This window comes from Varanus komodoensis, unplaced genomic scaffold (assembly GCF_004798865.1).
Source record: "Varanus komodoensis strain SLA01 unplaced genomic scaffold, ASM479886v1 scaffold4, whole genome shotgun sequence".
NCBI lineage: Eukaryota > Metazoa > Chordata > Lepidosauria > Squamata > Varanidae > Varanus > Varanus komodoensis.
The window spans coordinates 43,839,368-43,857,645 of NW_025335941.1; the positions used below are offsets into that span (position 1 = coordinate 43,839,368).

General features: G+C 40.2%; 1 protein-coding gene across 2 annotated transcripts; it reads left to right on the plus strand.

The window, feature by feature from the left end:
• The first annotated feature begins 562 nt into the window (after positions 1-562).
• Positions 563-18,206, plus strand: N4BP2L1 (NEDD4 binding protein 2 like 1). Of its 2 annotated transcripts, XM_044441642.1 has the most exons (5): positions 578-912; positions 9,332-9,459; positions 11,464-11,552; positions 15,420-15,496; positions 16,751-18,206. In XM_044441642.1, exons 1-5 carry the CDS (start codon positions 764-766, stop codon positions 16,854-16,856), a joined length of 549 nt encoding a protein of 182 aa, XP_044297577.1. In that variant the 5' UTR covers positions 578-763; the 3' UTR covers positions 16,857-18,206. The 2 variants fall into 2 exon arrangements, with proteins under 2 accessions (XP_044297578.1, XP_044297577.1); XM_044441643.1 differs by lacking the exons at positions 11,464-11,552; positions 15,420-15,496; positions 16,751-18,206 and adding exons at positions 5,085-5,178; positions 5,901-6,162 and having other exon boundaries at positions 563-912.
• Positions 18,207-18,278: the final 72 nt, after the last annotated feature.

Here is an 18,278-nt window from a genome sequence, read left to right on the forward strand (position 1 = left end):
ACCTCTGTCTTGTCTGGATTGAGACTGTTGTTGGCCCTCATCCAATCTATTACCATGCAGACACTGCTTCTGAGCAGCCCTTGCTCCCCCATTGAGACCCACCTGGCCCCAACTTTTGCTACTTGCTCCTCTTCAAATTGAAATTGCCCTCTTCTCCAAGGTCCTTAAAGACCTACAGAGGGCTTAAAAATAGAACATTGGTTTTCTTAAAGCAATTGAATGTTTTTATTTTTTGTATATTTATAGTTTATGCTGCTTTCACTATATTGTGATCTCCTTTTTGTGACACAGTGCGAACTGTCCAGAAACCGGTACAGAAAAGAGGTAAAACGAAAACACCACAGAATGGCGCGGGGCCCTGCTCCGCGGAGGCCCTTGCAGCCGCCTCGCTTAAAAGAGCGCAGAGGAAGGGCCTTCCCGCGGTGCCCGGCAAATATCTCCGTCCTCGCGGCGCCCTATCCGCCGCGGTGGAACCCAGAGAGCTCCCGCCAGGCCCCGCCCTTCCCGGTTGCGCTCGGGTAGCAGCTTCCTCTACGCAAAGGCAGCAGGAGGCTGGGCAAGCTTCGTCAACGGGCTGCTTCTGCCACCTCGGCCGTCGGGGCGGGGGAGCCGGACTTCGTGTATTCCGTACCTGGAGACTGCCGCCCTCTTGGGGCGGGGGCGGGGGAAGCCGGCCCCGCCCGTCCCAGTCACGAGGCGAGAGCAGAGTAGATGCTCTGTGGCTCAGCGGCGCTTCTGCAGCGGCGGCTGCAGTCGTTCTGCTATGGAGGACAGTCTGGTCCGCGCTTTCGGAGGCCTGAGCCTCCAGCAGCGTCGTGCCCAAGACAGGCGCCCTCCTCGCAGGCGCCGTTTCAGCAAAAGCCTCTACTTGCTCCGAGGCCTGCCCGGTTCCGGGAAAAGTACCCTGGCCAGGTAAACATGTTTCTCCACTCACGTAAGGTAGCCGTGACCTATTTTGTAGGAGCACTTCTTCGGTACCGAATCTTTCTATAGGTGATGGGGCTTGAAGACCCTGAGGAATCGTACTTTGATAACCTGGACGTTTTACCTCCATAGGGAATAATGTAGGAACTGTTTGCTCAGCAGTGCGACAGTGGAACTCTGGACATGTTCAGAGAACCACTGTTGATTTGCATTTTCTAGGAGTAAGTCCTGACATCCAGAATAGGTTCTGACGTGAAGGAAGTCCTGCTTCTAATGCAAAGGAACGAGAAGAAAGGGGAGGGATGTACTTTATTTTGCTGGCAGGGCTCCCATATGTCTGTAACCGGTAGATATTAAGGACACAGCCCTTTGCATGTTTTTCTGCGTATTTAGGCAGAAAAAAGTGTGAGGTGGTTGGGAATGCTGGGAGTTACAGCACTTTTTTCTGTCTAAACATGGGTAGAATTGCACATTAAATTAGTATATTTCCACTTCTTGGTATTACATATATACTGAAAAGATGCATATTGAATGTTTGCTTGTCACTTAAGCTGTCAAGGAACAGGAATACTGCTGGAAGGAGTTGGTGCTGTTAAGGGTAGGTGGTTAAAAGGTCTCAGATTAAAAAAAATAAGAACAGAATTGGGGGAGTGGTAGGATGGGGTACAGATACAGAGCTGTCTGGAAGCTAATCTGTTTTCTTTGCCAGCAACAATATTTCTATTCTTTCATTTATAATTAGCCTTTCACTATTTCACATGTAATCTTGCCAACATAAAACATAACATTTAAATGGAATGGAACCAGGAATGGTGTATTTTTACTCTGATCCCAGTGTTTGAACATCAAGGATTGCCTTCAAGACTGTATTTGTATGGATCTTCAGGTTGCCTTGATTCGGCCCTGTCAGAACAGAGGCTAATAAGATAACGAGGTTACTTACAGTGAGGGCAAAAACCATTGCACCGAAAGCACAACCACTCAGCTTTTAAAATTGCTCTAGATTTCATCCTCACTTGTCATTCCGTCATGAGGATCAATCTGGAAAGATTGGCTATGATCAGTTTGAGGAAGCAAAACTTTTATGTACTGTGCATTCTTCTTTTTGCTGCCTCATGTTTAATTCAGGGCTCTGAGTGTGCTGAGCAGAAGCCTATAATCTAGTAGAACCTATTTACTCTTTAAGTCAAGGCTGCACAATTTAAGACCCACCAGTGCACCTATCAACCAAGCACTGTGGCAGGGAAGTTGGCGGGGAGGGGGCACCACTGCTTTTTGTAAGCACAGTCTGTTCTTCAGAAAGACAGCAAAAACAGGAAGGAGATAAGATGTGCCCTTTGTGTACCCGTCCTGGATGCCATTTACTAATTTAATTATTGACCAAGATTATACACTGCTGTGTAGCTATACCTTGCTGAGCTGTGAACAATTAAAAAAGCAGTAAGACAGAATAAAACAATTGAAAATCCAGTTAATGCCAATAAAACTGTGGCTTGTCATTCAGGAGAAATTTGTTTAAATAAAAATGTGTTTTGGACTACATTTGGTTTGCATACACAGTTTCTTTAAGTCTCAGATTCTGCCAGATGAAATAGGACACTAATGCCTGAAGCAATTTTGGCAAGTTGGGTATCCTTTCATAACAATAATGGTAAATTGAATTGAATTAAAATATAATCGTGATATGACTGCCGTTCATTGTTTCAAAGAAAGGGCCTTGTTCTGCTGTTGCTTTTAAAGAGCTTTCAGTTTCATTTCCAGCAAGAGTGTATGGCAGGGTCAGTTCCTTTCTTTAAAAAAAATGCTTATTGACTCAAACTGTGCTTCCAGGAAACAAATCATGCAAATAGATTGTCCTAAGCACAGGAGCTCTGGTTTTGCAAGTTTTGCGCAATGTCTTACCCTATGCTTATTGACTTGGCTTTTAGGAGAATGCCTGCACAAAATCTTACACCATGTTTATGGCACCATAAGCACTTAATCATAAGAAGGTTGCAGGGGCAGAGACAACTTGTGATCCTTCAGATATTTTGGCTTACAACTTCCATCCCTTCTTATCTTTGGGTATACTGCTTTGGAGTGAAGAGGCAAAATAACTGGAAGGCCAGGAGCTCACCCCTTGTTTTGTTTTCTTTCTCGTGTAGCAGATAATGTTAACCCTCTCTTTCCATACATAGAAGCTCCAGCATGCACAGACTTCTGTTTTCAGCGCTTTTGCATAGATTGACTGTACCCAAGCACTGAAGTTATTGTAGATGACATTACATGGGGGAGTTCAATACACATCAGAACATAGATTTACTTTTGAGGTAGTGAGCAAATTGTGTGTGATAATATCTGTTCATTTCAATGTGTGTTCCATATGCTACAGCTGGGGATGGCATGTGTCCAAGGATAAGAAAGAAATGTGATCAGAAGAGATTATAAAAATAATGTTACTTGCTCTTTTAACTACTTGCATAATTTTGTTTGCAAAGTCTGGCATTTTTAGACTTCAGGATATTTTGAATGGAGTCTTATTTTCACACATTTTTCTGATAGAGGAAGCACAATATGCAGCAAGTTTGTGAAGTATAACACCAGGGCAATGAGAGCAGTATGAAAAGCAGCCCTTCAGGGGATCTGGTCTGGGCCTACACTGAACGCTAGCTCTCATACAGTTAAGAAATCTTAACCTATACATCAGAGTGTAGAAGAACACTGTGCACCCCTTTGCAAGTCAGTAATTTATAGATAAAAATTGAGCCCTTTAATACTACCCCTTTCCCTATATTTACCTGAGAATGAATTCACTGAAAAGTCTCTCAAAACGGCATCCATATATACAGAGAAGAATCCATGGTTTGTTATAGGGTTGTTGGACTTGTTGTGTTGCCCCAATCTGAGGGACTGACTCGATCATGGGTTGTGGGAAGAGGCTAGTGAGCCAATGGCAAAGCAGTAAAAGCTCCTTGCTGCTCCTGCAGGGCTAGTCTGGGGTCACCCACCTAACTAACGTCCAAGTGGCATGGTGGAGTGAACATTTTTGACTTGGTGCCCCCTGCCATGGTTGCAAGCTGTTTTTGTTCATCACAGCTTTTTTCTGTTTCCCAGCCCCGCTTTAGCATTGCTTTTCGTAGTGTCTTGAGTGGACAACAAGTGATAGATCCTTCAAAGTGTTTAAGTGGCACACCGAAGGAGCTGTCAGTGGGTGGTCATTCCTTTTTAAACCATTTTTAGTGCAAGGAATTTGCATATTTGTACATTTTTAAAAAGTATTACTTTAGTCACTAAAAGTATTACTTTAGTGTAGTAGGCAGCCACCATGGGAATTGATCCAGAGAGGCTCTTATTTTGCAGTTGGTTTGCCTCATTCTTACAGTGGGTGTCCAGTCAATGTTAACACTCATTTGCAACCTGTTATTTCCCATTGCTGTTTTGGTCTTTTTTCTTACCACAGGAAATAGGTTAAGGAAAAAAATGGAATAGTGCATTTTGTGTATTTTGATTGGTAGTGTTAGGAACCCTCCAACTGGAAGCACTTGCTATAACTGCAAACACTTTTATTGGGAGGTGTTGTGGCTAGTGGTAGAGTACCTGCTTTGGATACAAATGATTCCTGGTTTGATTCCCCCACATCTCCAGCAGTGGCTAGAAACATTCTTGCTGGAAACACTGCTGAACTGCTGCCAGTTAGTGTCAACAGAGTAGATGGAGCAGTCTTCTGACTATAATGTGGCTTTGTATGTTCCTAAGTCAGTGGAAGCCTCAAGATGAATGTATCTTCCACACCCACCAGTGCCTCAACTGTCTCTATTACTTAGTTAAATCCTGACTAACTCTGCAGTCAATTATGTCACACAACATAATCCAACATAATCCAACTAGGGAACACACAAGTTGTATAACAAGTCACACTCCCATCTCTTTAGAACAGGGATGAGGCCCTCCAAGAAGTTATTGGGCTGCAAGTAATCATCCCTCCCCATTAGCTGTCTTGGCCAGGGCTCTTGGGAGTTGCAGTCCTACCGCATATTTGCTATCCTTGTTTTAGGACCCAGAAATTGCTCATAGTGCTGAAATGGAGCCTTGCTGATGGATCACTTTGCACAAACTGTAGGAGGAGCCAAAACAGTATGAAGGGCAGATACATAACAGTTGTCTTCACTGAACTCTTGCAGGTATCCTGTCTCAAGAGCTCAGACTTCAAAACCCACCAGGAATATTAACCTGGCCCCTGCAATTGCAGCTACAAGAACAAGGTACCTTAGACAGGTAAGCAGTAGCCTATGCTTCAGAGTATGGTACCTAAACACTCCCCCCCACCACAAACTTTCGGAACTGCACAAACCATACCCATGGCTACTCAATATTTCTACCCCAACCACTGTGGGACTCTGTTGTGGAATGATGTACAGTGTCTCCAGTGCAGAATATATGGTGGAAGTATTCAGTTTTTAAAAAGTGAGTGCTTGTTTTTTCCAAATGCGTGTAAGCTCAGTCTTTGTGCTACTCAAGAAAATGCAGAACACATTGACAAGCACTGGGAACCTCCACCCATTGCAGAGGTAAGCAACCTGGTGCTATCCATATGCTTTGGACTATAATTCACATCAGCACTAGCCACCTTGGGTAATAGTCAGGTCTAATGGAAGATGTAGTCCAAAGCTGCAGGAGGGGACCAGTCACCAACAAACAAACTGCTCATAGCACTCCACTAGAAATCTCTATAGTGGATATAGGTGAGTGTTACTTTCACAAATATATTATCTCCACAAAAGTAGAGCTTAAGGTGAAGTGTGTAAAACAGAAAAGCATCAAGTAGCAATATTCTATGCTTCTCTCACTCCTTTGCTAAGCATTCCCAATCTGGAGGTTACTAGAAGCTACCACATAGAGGAAGAGTGTTTTAATACACACTGAGCTGCAGGAACTCTCAGTTGAGGCTGCTATCCATTGCTTGCTGCTATCCAAATATTTCTCTTGTTTCCTCACAGGTAGTTTTCCACATATGCAGAGGCCATGCGGACAAAAAGAGATGCCTATGGCAGTGGCAGCTAATAAGAAGCAAGCTTTTTTTTTGTGAGGTTGCTGTATTTTTGTTCTGGCAAGGCTTCTGTGCTTTTTCAAGAGCAAAACAGATGGAAGCATACCAGGTGTGCCATTACCCAGCGTGGAGATGCCGTGCTGGGAATAACTGCATCTCTTGCTCCTGTCTCTGTCATATAGCTCCCTCAGGCACAACGGAGGAACGGAAAGGTTAGAACCCCCATTCTTGTTAGATGCTAGCAGGACTTGTTTCCCCAGGTCTGTTTAATAAAATCTACATTGTTCAATTAAAAACTTCAAGTATGTGGATCCCTGTACATTATTTCCCTGTTGCTACATGTATTGGGTCTTTCCATTATGGAGCGTGCAGACCAGAATGTGGGGAACAGTGAATTCACAGTCAGAGCTGTCTTTTCTGGACCAGTATCTCTGGATATTGTTGATGTTGATAAACCTAACAGCTGGGCTGCATGCAGTAGAGGAAAATAATAAGACAGTTCTCAGGGTGGAGGGAGGTACAAATGCCTGCAGAGTTTCTAATGACCATGAGTTGGTCCTCAGTGGATGAGATGATGCAAAATGGGAGGAATTGGGACATAAGCAATTCAGAAAAGACCCAGAGAGGGGACTGGTCCATGTACTGATAACCCACTAAGCTGTGGCCCTGACCAGTGTTTTCAGACTTGCCATACGGCCAGATCATATTGTAGTGGAGCGGGAGGGGAACAAAGGGACTTTCTGGGAGCATGTTGTGGGCTTAACTCCTGGAACCACACAAAGAAATGATGAGCCTTTCTTCTGTCTGGTCCTGTGGCTATGGATAAATGGAACTCCCGTAAGTCACTGAAATATAGCTGATGGTAAGAATCCTGTGAGTTGTAGTTTGAAATATCTGGAGGGTGCCAGGCTGGGGAAGATGCTGTAATGCCATCCTTGGTTATGCAGAAGTGAGAGCTGGGGGACTGCCATCCTAATATGCTGATCTATGAGCAAATCCCATTGGACTCGGTGGAACTTCTGAGAAATACATAGGATTCCATTCTGTTTCTGTCTTGGTTGTGCATTCAGTGTAGAATGGAAGTGTGTCCTAAGTAAAAACATGGGGTTGTTTGGAATGTAAATTGATGGTACAGTCAGTGAATAACATTGTGATTACTGGATGGCAGCAAAGCTTCCAGGGATGCTGCGCAAGTTTGGGTGTTTCTGCGCTAACTTCTGGTTTTACGTCTGTTGCGCTTTTCTCTTTTCCACTGCGTGTGCTTGGAGTCATGACTGCATTATATCAATATTGATCTTGTTTTACTAGTTACCTCACATAAGCAAGACCATAAGATATTTCTGTAGATTGTTAGTTTTCAGGCTGGTAAACTAACAATCCAGCAACTTTCATACGTGCTAGGAAATGTTGCAGCTTGGAGATTGTCTGCTGACTATCTCTGGAAATAAGTAGTCTCCTTTTTCCATCATAGCTCATAAGAAATGATTTAGCAACACAGTGCAGTCTAGCAGCAAAACTGGTGATTGTTTTGCCGTATTGTGCAGATGTATTTATTTAAAGTTTTTATATGCTGTCCCATTACTAAAAGTATCTGGAGAGCTTACAAAGAACAAAAAAAGGAACAAAACAAACCATAACAACAACACGCAACACACTGCATCTGATAAATAATGATAAAAACAAGGATAAAACCAATTAATTGTTAAAATTTTGGGAAAATAAAAAGATAAGCTACCCTGGATGATCCCAGAGGCTGGGATGAATGCGTAGGGGAAGCAACTTTACTTTTGCTCCAAACATGGGAGAGGCAATTTTTGAGCCCAAATGTTCATTATCTCTAACCCATGAGCTTATGGAAGGTTTTTCCCTACCCATCCCTTGCAGTGGCCTTTTCATGTGGAAACTGTTACATGATTCTTCACTGCTTTTTATGAAGAAAATCCAGTGATTTCTTGTAGCAGAAATGTTTTGTGAGTTACTTTAAAGACTTGATGCCTTTGTCTTGTCTATTGGGCCCCAAGGTTACTTTTGAGGTGATGTGTGAACTTTAGAAGTTGCATTATTGCTTTGCCTACATGTGCAGTTTATCTTCTAGAACAAAATTAAAATAGATAATGCAAGAAGGTAGCAGAACTGGAGAATGTTCTGCAGTATTGGGTAGCTGCAACTACCCTTGAGACAGCAACTGACTCTGGTGCGATCTTTCTCTCACTAATTTCAGGGGAGGGAAACAAGCAAAAAACAGTGTAGAAGATTTAATACTTTCCTAGCTTGCTAGTTTCAGTTTGAATCAGAGCTGTGTGCATTTATACTAGAATGAAGCAAATGGAAATCTCAGCTATTCAAATAGCATTCTGTAGTTTGGCTCACATGATATGTAGAGTCCCTGGAGTTTTCTCTTTCCTTTGCAGTTATAAGCATGGCTAAATAATGTGTTGCATATGGTATTGTGACAAACCTTTTTTTTTGCCCAAGGATTTTATAAGAAGGAATTCCAGTAGTTAGATCACCAGATGATCACTCCCATCTACTTTTCCCTAGCACAAGATGTCACCAAGAAAAGTAGGAGTTCTGGTATTAAAAACAGACTTCTAGTTTTAGAAACATTCAGCAAATTCACATGACATGACAGTCCAACCTGTGAATAAGATACATAGTCTGCAAACCAATAAAAACAGCAACAAGGCTTTCATGGGGCTCCAAAATCTTTAATTTCACTGAGCTCAAACTCCGAATAACTCAAATTCTTACTGTTTTATGAATAATACCTTGTCAAAAACTGCTGATATTCACAAAACCCTCTGTCTATGCTAATTAGGGAACTGTTAATTTGCCATCTATTTAGAGTTTTTCCTCATGTTAACATGATTATAAGCAAACATGCAGGCTGATGTGAGAGCAATGGGAAAATTAGATTCCGCTATAAGACAGATCAGGGGTCAACATTCCAGATGGGGTACCGGAAGTTGCATTTTTCTCTACAGTTGATGCGTTTATGTTGATTACATCTATGCAGCACTCAGTGGTTGTCAGGTCAGTTGAAACTCAACAGATAAAACTCTGGAATATATTCCAAAGGTGATATAATAAAATTATACAATATAAAATTATATAAGGGGATATAATACTATATCCAAAGAGATATAAAATGTATATAGTGTTCTCTCCAACTTGTGTTACTTCATATTCCATGCAATCTTTTAAAATAATAGAGTTGGCTTTTCTATGGCGAGCAAAACCCCACCTCCATTTGTGCCTTTGTTAATTTGAAAATTTCAAGAGCACTGTGATCATTTGGGCCCCATTCAAAATGTATGAGGTGGTTAGGAAACAAAAAGACCCATTTCTTATCTATTCTCTCACTCTCATTTTGTCTTTTAGGCAACTGAAACATGAATTTCCCAGTGCATTCATTTTTAGTACTGATGACTTCTTCATCACAGATGAAGGCACCTACATTTTTGATCCTAATGCTCTGGAAGAAGCACACCAGTGGAACCAGAGAAGAGGCAAGTACAAACCTTCCTAACATTGAATGCTAGACTTTGGCTTCTATTTACTCTTTGCCTGTCATCTCAGGCCCTCAGTATAAGTTTGAACTACTCTGAATGGAAATAGTTTCCATAGAGGATTAAAGTAACACAGCGCTCAACAGTAATTCTAATCCTACAAAGGAAACTGCTCATTATCCTTGAATTGATGTATGGTTCTTTGGTACTTATATGAAAGCTAACATAAATAAGCCAGGTGTGACAATGACTTGTACAATTTATGTTCTCTAATCAATTTTCATTCCTGCTCTTATTAGAAACCTAGAGGACAAAGGTTTACCTTAAGGTATTTTATACTAAAAATAAGCATGCCTATTGCTACAACAAATCTCAACTTTTTTGCCCATCATGTTTCTAGCTCTGTATCATTCCCATGCTTTTTCTTCCCTATATCTTTTTAACATTTTGGCATGTTCATGCGAAACTTGATTTATTTTGCTAACTCTCCTGAAAACGTTGAAGTATCTACTAGAAAGGCAAGAATAGAAGCCCTCAGAATCTCCTTTCCCTATCATGCAAATTAATTTAGGATTAATGTCCATTATGTACAAAATATAGAACAGGAATGACCAACTGGTAGCCTAGCATCTGTCTCTGTCCCAGAAAATTTTATTTAGACACTTACAGGCATATCAAATTGTCATTGAGTGGTTCAAGAGTACATATTTCAGCTTAATGAGCAGTTTGGCCTTGCATACCACAGAGTACTCACACTCCATGAGATTCTTGCTTGTTCTGGCCCTTAGATGTTCCTTCTTGGCACACTGCAGTTAACCCAATATGTTTTCGTTTAATGATCATTTCTGACCTCTTCTGAACCAGTTAACCATAATTACCAGGATAGGAATAAACTAGAATCTTTTTTTTAAAACAAATTTTATTATTTTCTCTATAAATCCAATTAGATTGAGGAATGAACTAGAATCTTAAACCAACGCCAAAATACAGTTTATGATGTTAGCTTGCTCTGATACTGGTAATCATAGTTTTGTAGTTCAGAATAATAGTTATGCATAATTGAAGACTTCCTGAGTTAATTGTGGCAAGCTGAGAAGGAAGGAGGAAAGGAGTGGTGCACAGAAAGAATGTGTGAGCACAAGGCTTGTGTTGCATGTATCTTGACTTCATAAGCCAAAATAATGTACAGCTAAAATGGGCCATTGTGTGGGTCTCCTCATGGATTTCTATGTAAAGGAAAGAAGGTTGCGTGAAGATTGCTTTCAAATGTTTTATGCATTTTTGTTGCCACTTTATATATGAGGCCCTGTTTGTTTATTTATTTATGATGCTGACGACTGTACACATTTACTTTAACAAATTCTAATCTACTTCTTCGTGGTGTGCATAAAATAACAAGTACAACATAATAATAGTGAAATAACAACGGCAAAAGAAAGAAAAATAATTCAGTAAGCAAAGAAATCAATATAAAATCAGTCTGGATTAAAATGTCGCATTTTAAAATTTAAATGATTAATTTTTTGCCCAAAAGAAAACAAAGTCAGTATCAGGTATATCTTCATCAGGATGGCATTCCAAAGCCGAGGCCCCTCCATGGAGTGGGCCACCATAACGTAGAACAGCTTTTCACATCCTGGTGCCTTCCAGATGTCTTGGGCTCTAGCTCTCAATATTTCTGTCACCATGGCCATCCACATCGTTCCCAGCTTTTTGGCTATACGACATCCTGAATTCTTTTATCCAGGATCAATGTCCCTTCTGTGTATGAAATGAACTTTAACCCATGTATTATATCAACATGGATGGAAAATAAGAAACTGAAAATACACACAAAATGTGATAAGACTCAGCTCTGTATCTTCAAAGGAATTCTTGCTCACTATATTTACAACCATGTATTTGTCTCACATTTGATCCCAAAAGATGATCTGGATAAAGTACAAGATGACTGGTTCAACTGATTGTCTAGTCTTCTAAAACTTTTACATTATTATATTACAGCACGTAAAGCAATGAAGAATGGGAAATCCCCAGTTATTATTGATAATACCAACATCCACGCATGGGAAATGAAGCCATATGTGATAATGGTAGGGAAAATTATGACCTGTTGTCATTCTTCATATTTAGCCATGACCTCAAGAGGTGAGCAGCAGACTCAATAGCAGCTATAGCTATTGATCTAGGAAGAAAAGTTAAAACAGTCTCTAAGATGCATTACCTTTCCTCTGCAGAAATCCATTTTGTCCAAGCCCTAGAACATTTGGTTTTCTACTGTACTTGAGGCTTCCTTCGTGTTGGATTACATGTAGATATTCCCATTATTATGCCAACAAAAAGATCCCAAACAATGTGCAAGTCTTTGAGATTAGGCAGGTAGGCAAATTTTAGTTGATGACAAAATCTCAAAAACTTGCATATATTTTGTGCTAAATTTTGGAGGGGTTTTTGTATGGACAGCACAACTATTTTTGCTTTTTGTATTTCACTATTCTCTTTTGAAAAGCTGACACACTAATTCTGATTCCTATTAAGTTAGGGCTGCAGAAATATATGGGGTTTGTGTGTGTGTAGAATTTTCCCCACCAGTCTCTATGAGGCCAGATGCTGTCAGTGCACATGACCATGGACAGTCATACTCCCATCCTCTGGCCATTTTGCCCTTCTCTTTGTTGGGAAGGGAACAGAGACTCTGTCAAGGACAAAGGAAGCATTCTGAATAGTGAGCATGTCCCTGCCTTTGCATGGTTTTAATTGACCCACAGGTGGAAGTATGTGCCACATAAAGCCTCTTGGTTGGTCTTTAAATGTCTCCCAGTGCTTGCTTGCATCCTTGCTGTTACAGTGGTACCTTGGCTCACAAACGCCTTGGTTCATGACCAAATCGGGTCGTGAACAAAATTTCATGAAAATTTTGACTTGGGTCACAAACTCTGCATTGGGTGGTGACCAAGATTGCAGCCATCTCCCCACCCCTCGAGTGGGGAGATGACCATGATCACAGTTGCGTTCGTGCAGGGAAGATGTGCGTGATCACAGGCACGCTCCTGCAGGAAAGACAGACGCAGCACAGCACAGCACAGCACATGATCATACGTGTCTTCCCTGCACGAAGTGGGTGGTGAGATGGCCGTGATTGTGCTGGTTGTGGGGATGGAGATGGCTGAGAATGTGCCTGTCTTTCCTGCAGGAGCGCACCCGTGCCAGGATTTCTTTGAGAAGCACCAGCCCAACATAACTGTAATGAACAGAGTGTTGAATCTGATGAACAATAATGTGGTCTCTCATTTCCGGAGGGTTATGCAGCGCAGGAAAAAACAAGTGACTGTAGACAGATTTTTCACCAAAATTGACCCTGCAGCTAAGAGACACAGAAGAAAGGAAACCCCTGAAAGAGATCTCCCCAATGTCCATATGGAGGGGGACTCTCCCTCAAAACAATAACCTTCCCCCCACCTAGGTTAGTGTTCTCCACTGTACTGTACAGTACTTTGTTATTTTGTTGTTCTTTGTCACTTTGTTTCAGATTTTTCTGATTAAAAAAAAAGTTAGAGAACAGATTAACCTTATTTAAATTGAACCGTATGAGGAAATTGACTTGGCTCGTGACCAAAAATTGGCTCACAACCACATTCGGAGGGGCCAGAACAGATTAACCTTATTTACATTGAATCTTATGGGGAAATTTGCCTTGGGTCACAACCAATTTGGGTCACAACCAGAGTCGTGGAGCAGATTAAGTTCGTGAGCCAAGGTAGCACTGTATCTCAGATAGTGGGGATTTCTCTGGGTGGTAGTACTTTGATGGGCAACCTCATTTCAGGGAGGCTCTTTGGGCTAGGTTAGAACCATAGGCCAGAGGTTTACATTCCTGTTCTAAGGGAATGTATCAGTACAGACTAAGAATGCATTGCATAGTGTGTGCTTGGTTAACATGCTAACTTTTTACATGGCCACAAAATTACAGCTTTCTTACATGAAATTTGAGTAAATATATTATAATGAATATCTGTATATTCTGCACTCCTATATATTTTGTATATAGCAAAATATGCTACTATTTTAGGGATAATTATACGGAGACTTCAAAACTGGCAGCTCGGATAGTCAAGCTTCATACCTGCAATTGTCATTCTTTAAGGGGTCATCTGTGTGTTCACACATATGAGAGTGTCCTAAGATCCCCTTCTCCGTCATCTGGGTCCAAGTCATTGGATCCGATGGACTGTGCTTCTGATTCCAACACTGCACACTCTGCAGAACCTGTCTCTACCACTCCAAATAACGCCATTGCCTCTCAAGGCCTGGGATCCCCAGGGGAAAGCCTCAGTTGCCTCTCTTAGCAAGTCCTCCAGGTGGCCACATCATTAGGCATCCAGGTTCAACAAGCTATGGAGCCTAATGAAGACCTCATCTACAGTGTGATCCAGATGGAAAAGGCAATCTTTGCACAGTATCATATGTGTGATGCAAAGAGACCACAACAAAGAATTAATGTATTTTCGATTCATACATTATGTCTCACCATCTGCTTGTTCAAAAATTGAAAGTTACATTAGGTTCTCAACCTGTTGTGTGACTTTGGCTATTTGTCCTTTCAGTCTTGGACAAAAGAGTATAGAGAAACCAATTATATTGCCAGTTTGTGAAATTAGCATGTTCTCATTAGAATGTTTGTTACTACAGTTTGGTAGTCACGTGATTAGATGATGCCTGCCACTCACTGCTCATTGCAGCTGGTTTTATGATTGTCATGGGCACCTGATCAGATAGTGCTTGTCACTCAGAATGAGATATGAAGCCTGCCCCCATAAGTGATTGAAAAGCTGCTGATGGACTTGCCTAATTCTAAAGCCAGATTCATCTGCTAATTCCCTTTCACCCATTTGGTTTAACAGTTTTGTTAGTTGCTGTATTATTAATGGGGCGATTATTTTAATATCTCTAAAGCCTGTAACCAGTTGGCTTACTGTTTAACAGGCTTTGCTGCTTTTCTTAACAAGGAACATTTATAACAACTTTGTCAGAAGTGAAAATCTTTGTTCAAACTGAACAGCAGTTTGGGAAATCTTTATTACTTTTTCTAATTTATCTTCACAATTGTAGCTTTTTTGAATTCTTTAAAGTCAAAATTGGGCCCTAATGCAAGCCAATAGGCTGCATAAAATCATTTTGAGATTTATATAATGCCTCATCAATTAGATGGTATTAATAGTGTGGTCACATTACTTTGAACTATGATTTCACTAGAGTTTGAGATTAATGTTAATTTTACTCATTCTTTGGGAATATAGAGATGGCCAACTGGCAACAATGGATTGGAATTGGAAACCAGTCTGTATTGTCTGGATTTATGCCATTTAATATACTGTAAAAATAATTTTAGGCTTCCAGAAATTGTGAGTAATGGAACATCTCTCTTTTCCAGCTATTGAATTTCATGCCAGTAAATGGATATGACTTGATTATGAAGGCTAGAGTGCAACTGAGGCCAGAACCCAGTGTGTTCCAAGGCAGAGGCATATAAGCCTGGGCACTTGGACATTTATGTGCACCCAGAGCATGGAGCAAGATGCAGCAGTGGCAGTTTCGGCTGCTGCCTTCTTTCACTTCATGTATTTAGTCTAGACTGTTGTTTTTGTCTGCCTGGATTTAGTACCAGAGAGGAGACTAGGGGGCTGATGTGAATTGATGGAAAGTGACCCCCAGTTTCCTCCTCTGCCCATCCATTGTGTCCTTTCTGAGCCCGGTTATGTGCTCAGACAGGCATCCAGCAGTCAGCCTTGGAGAGGCAGCTGGGGCTCCAAAAAATCCTAGTTACCCTAAATGAGTTAACATATTTTCCTGTTGGTAGTATTGCTTATGGTGATAATATGGAAAATATAGCACAATACGATGAACACAAAGGTAATTTTCTGTTGTAAAACGATTGCATATTGTGTATTCTTTCATACTAGGCACTTGAAAACAACTATGAGGTTATATTTCGAGAGCCAGATACACACTGGAAATTCAATGTTCGGGAACTAGCCAGGTATATTTTTGGCTAATTAGTAAATAATCAATTACATTGTAGTATGCTGTTTGAAAAGATGTGACAATATTCATTAAATTAAATATTTAAATATATCACAAAATGCCTTAATCTGTGAACATGTTAAACCTACAGCATTTGATCCAGATAGAGTCAATTGTGTTTCAGTGGGTGCACTCCAATTATCATGAAATCTGGTTCTAACCTACACAATTGAAGCAAACATCAGGAGTTAATATAATGGCATTAGAAATAAGAACACACAAGAAATGTTTGAAGGTTGCTATTAAGGTCTTAGTTTGGACGATCAAACAAACCATTCTAGCTCGCTGTGAGTCATGGTGCTTGCTGGGCAGAAATTACTTATTTGTGGTTTGTTGGAGAGTTAAATAAACTTTAAATGAACAACCTTTTTAATCCTTCAACAAGCCAAGATACTTTGGTTTGTGCAATACAATAAACTGCAATCAAGCTGTGATTATGCAGATTGTACCTGGCATGGTGACTAGCTTGGATCACCTGAACTGGCTCATTGAATTGATCAGTTGTTCAGCACGCTTTCATGTGCATTTCATATTGCTCCAAACCCCTAAAGCTTAAGAAAGAAAATTTCTCTGTTATCCCATGCTGTAAAAGCATTATAAACTTAAAGTATGCCTTTGTTTCATGAATGTGCCAAATGCTTGCTCACATAATAAAGCTTCCATTATTTATTATAAGAATATAAATAGGATCAGCAAGAAAATGAATATCCCTATCCAGTTCTCCTGTTAAGAATTCCAGCAATACACTGATCATTTTGTGGCCACCAATAATGCCTTTGTTTTCATTGGCCTGTTCAGTTTTTTGGAGTGTTAGGATTTCTCATCATATTGATCTCTCTCTTCGGTTTTGACTGCAGAACTGTTCTCATTCAGCAACCTGAGTTCACCATCAGAGGAAGTTATTCACCCTTAGATCCAGCTCATACATCCAGCTCTAACCATCCTCATTTGTAGAGATACTTTTCTGAACAGGGTTGCCATGGTATTGAATGAAGCAATTCACATGATTGCAGGCATGGAGAATCTTCTTTTCCACATCTGGGACTGTCTAGTTCTATGATTGTTGGACTATATAAGCATCTACCTAGGGAAAATTGGGGCTAGTAATGCATAGAAAAATGTACTGCATATATTGCTGAGAAAGCTGGGTATATATTTATATGTTAAATATATGTTTACACTTTTTTTTTTACATTCTACATTGATATAGACGGAACAGCCATGGTGTTCCACGAGAGAAAATACAACGAATGAAAGAACAGTATGAACATGACATTACCTTCCATAATGTGCTCTATTGTGAAGAACCAGCCTGACATTTCCATAGATCCTATGGGGTCAGCAGTGCTGGAGGCTACTCCAGTTTGAATTGAACATTCCTAATTCAACATTCCTTAATTGAAGTGCTAACAGCAACTCTGGCAAATGAAAGGTCTTTTAATAGAACTGAGTTCCATAGGGTGTTTTAGTAAATTGTATTGTCATATAACTTTTAAAATATGTATTTGTAGAAATTGTATTATTTTAAACATTTGTATTTTTCTACTGACCAAAGCTTAGGTTTAAAAGTTCTATATACTCTTTGAATGTGAAAAAAATATATTGTTATTTGTTTAAACCAACTTGCAGGCCTATGAGCAAATTATGATCTGTACTTACTGAATTCCTTTGTTACATATTAGAACATAAGAATCACCATGCTGGATCATGCCACAAGTCCATCTTGACCAGCATTCTATTCAGACTGTGGCTAACCAGCTGCCTATAGGATCTCACAAGCGGGAGAGGAATACATTCCACTGCCTTTCTCCCATTTTTAATCATTTTTATGGCATTATTTATGCAAGTCTTTCTATTTGCAGAAGTTTTTGACAAGATGGAGTCCCTTAGGTGTCTATACGTAGAAAACAATCATGTATTATTATTGTACATTAAAATGCACAGCAATCTAGCAGTTCAACTACTATTGTGCATCAGGACATATTTCCTGAAGTCAAGTGCTTATGGCAAGAAGAGTATCTATATTACCAGTGGTTCTGTAGAGTGCTTGGAATTAACTCCTGGCAAGAAGCTTGCCTGTCTCAGATAATTACTACTCTTGTGCCACCAATTATAATCTTAATATAATGTGACAGTGATAGCTGGAAGTTTAATACACAGGCCTGAAAAAGTGCAATCTTCCAATTTCCATCAATATTATTGAGATATTTAGTTCTGTTTACAAGATGGTACACCGTACTAGAGATTTCCTTCCTGAAATATTGGCACACCTGCTTATTTTACAATGTGAAATTAGGGGAAGGGCTCCAAGCCAATTGTGCAGTCCCATATAATGTCCACATCCTTGCAACTCTTCTAGGCTAGTTTCTATTTATACTAGGAAAGAAAATGATAGAGCATAATTATGAGTAACATCATTTCCACCTGTCTATTTATCCTGTAATGCTGCAAGTTCACGTACCTTAAATTGCTGGTTTTCTTTTGAATAATTTAAAATCTGTTTGCATCTCTATAGATGATAGCATTTAAAACAAACTGAAACCTATTTTTTCTTGAACTATCTATACTTAATGTGCAAAAGGGAATCGTTTTGACTGAATCTTTTGACCTTTACACTGGACTGCTACAATCATAAAGCATGAAATAAACTTTAGGAAAAACCTGTATCAATGGGCTTTGGAGAGTTTTAACTATGCATAACTTCACGTTTTAAGGAAACTTCCAGTTGCTCAAAATTC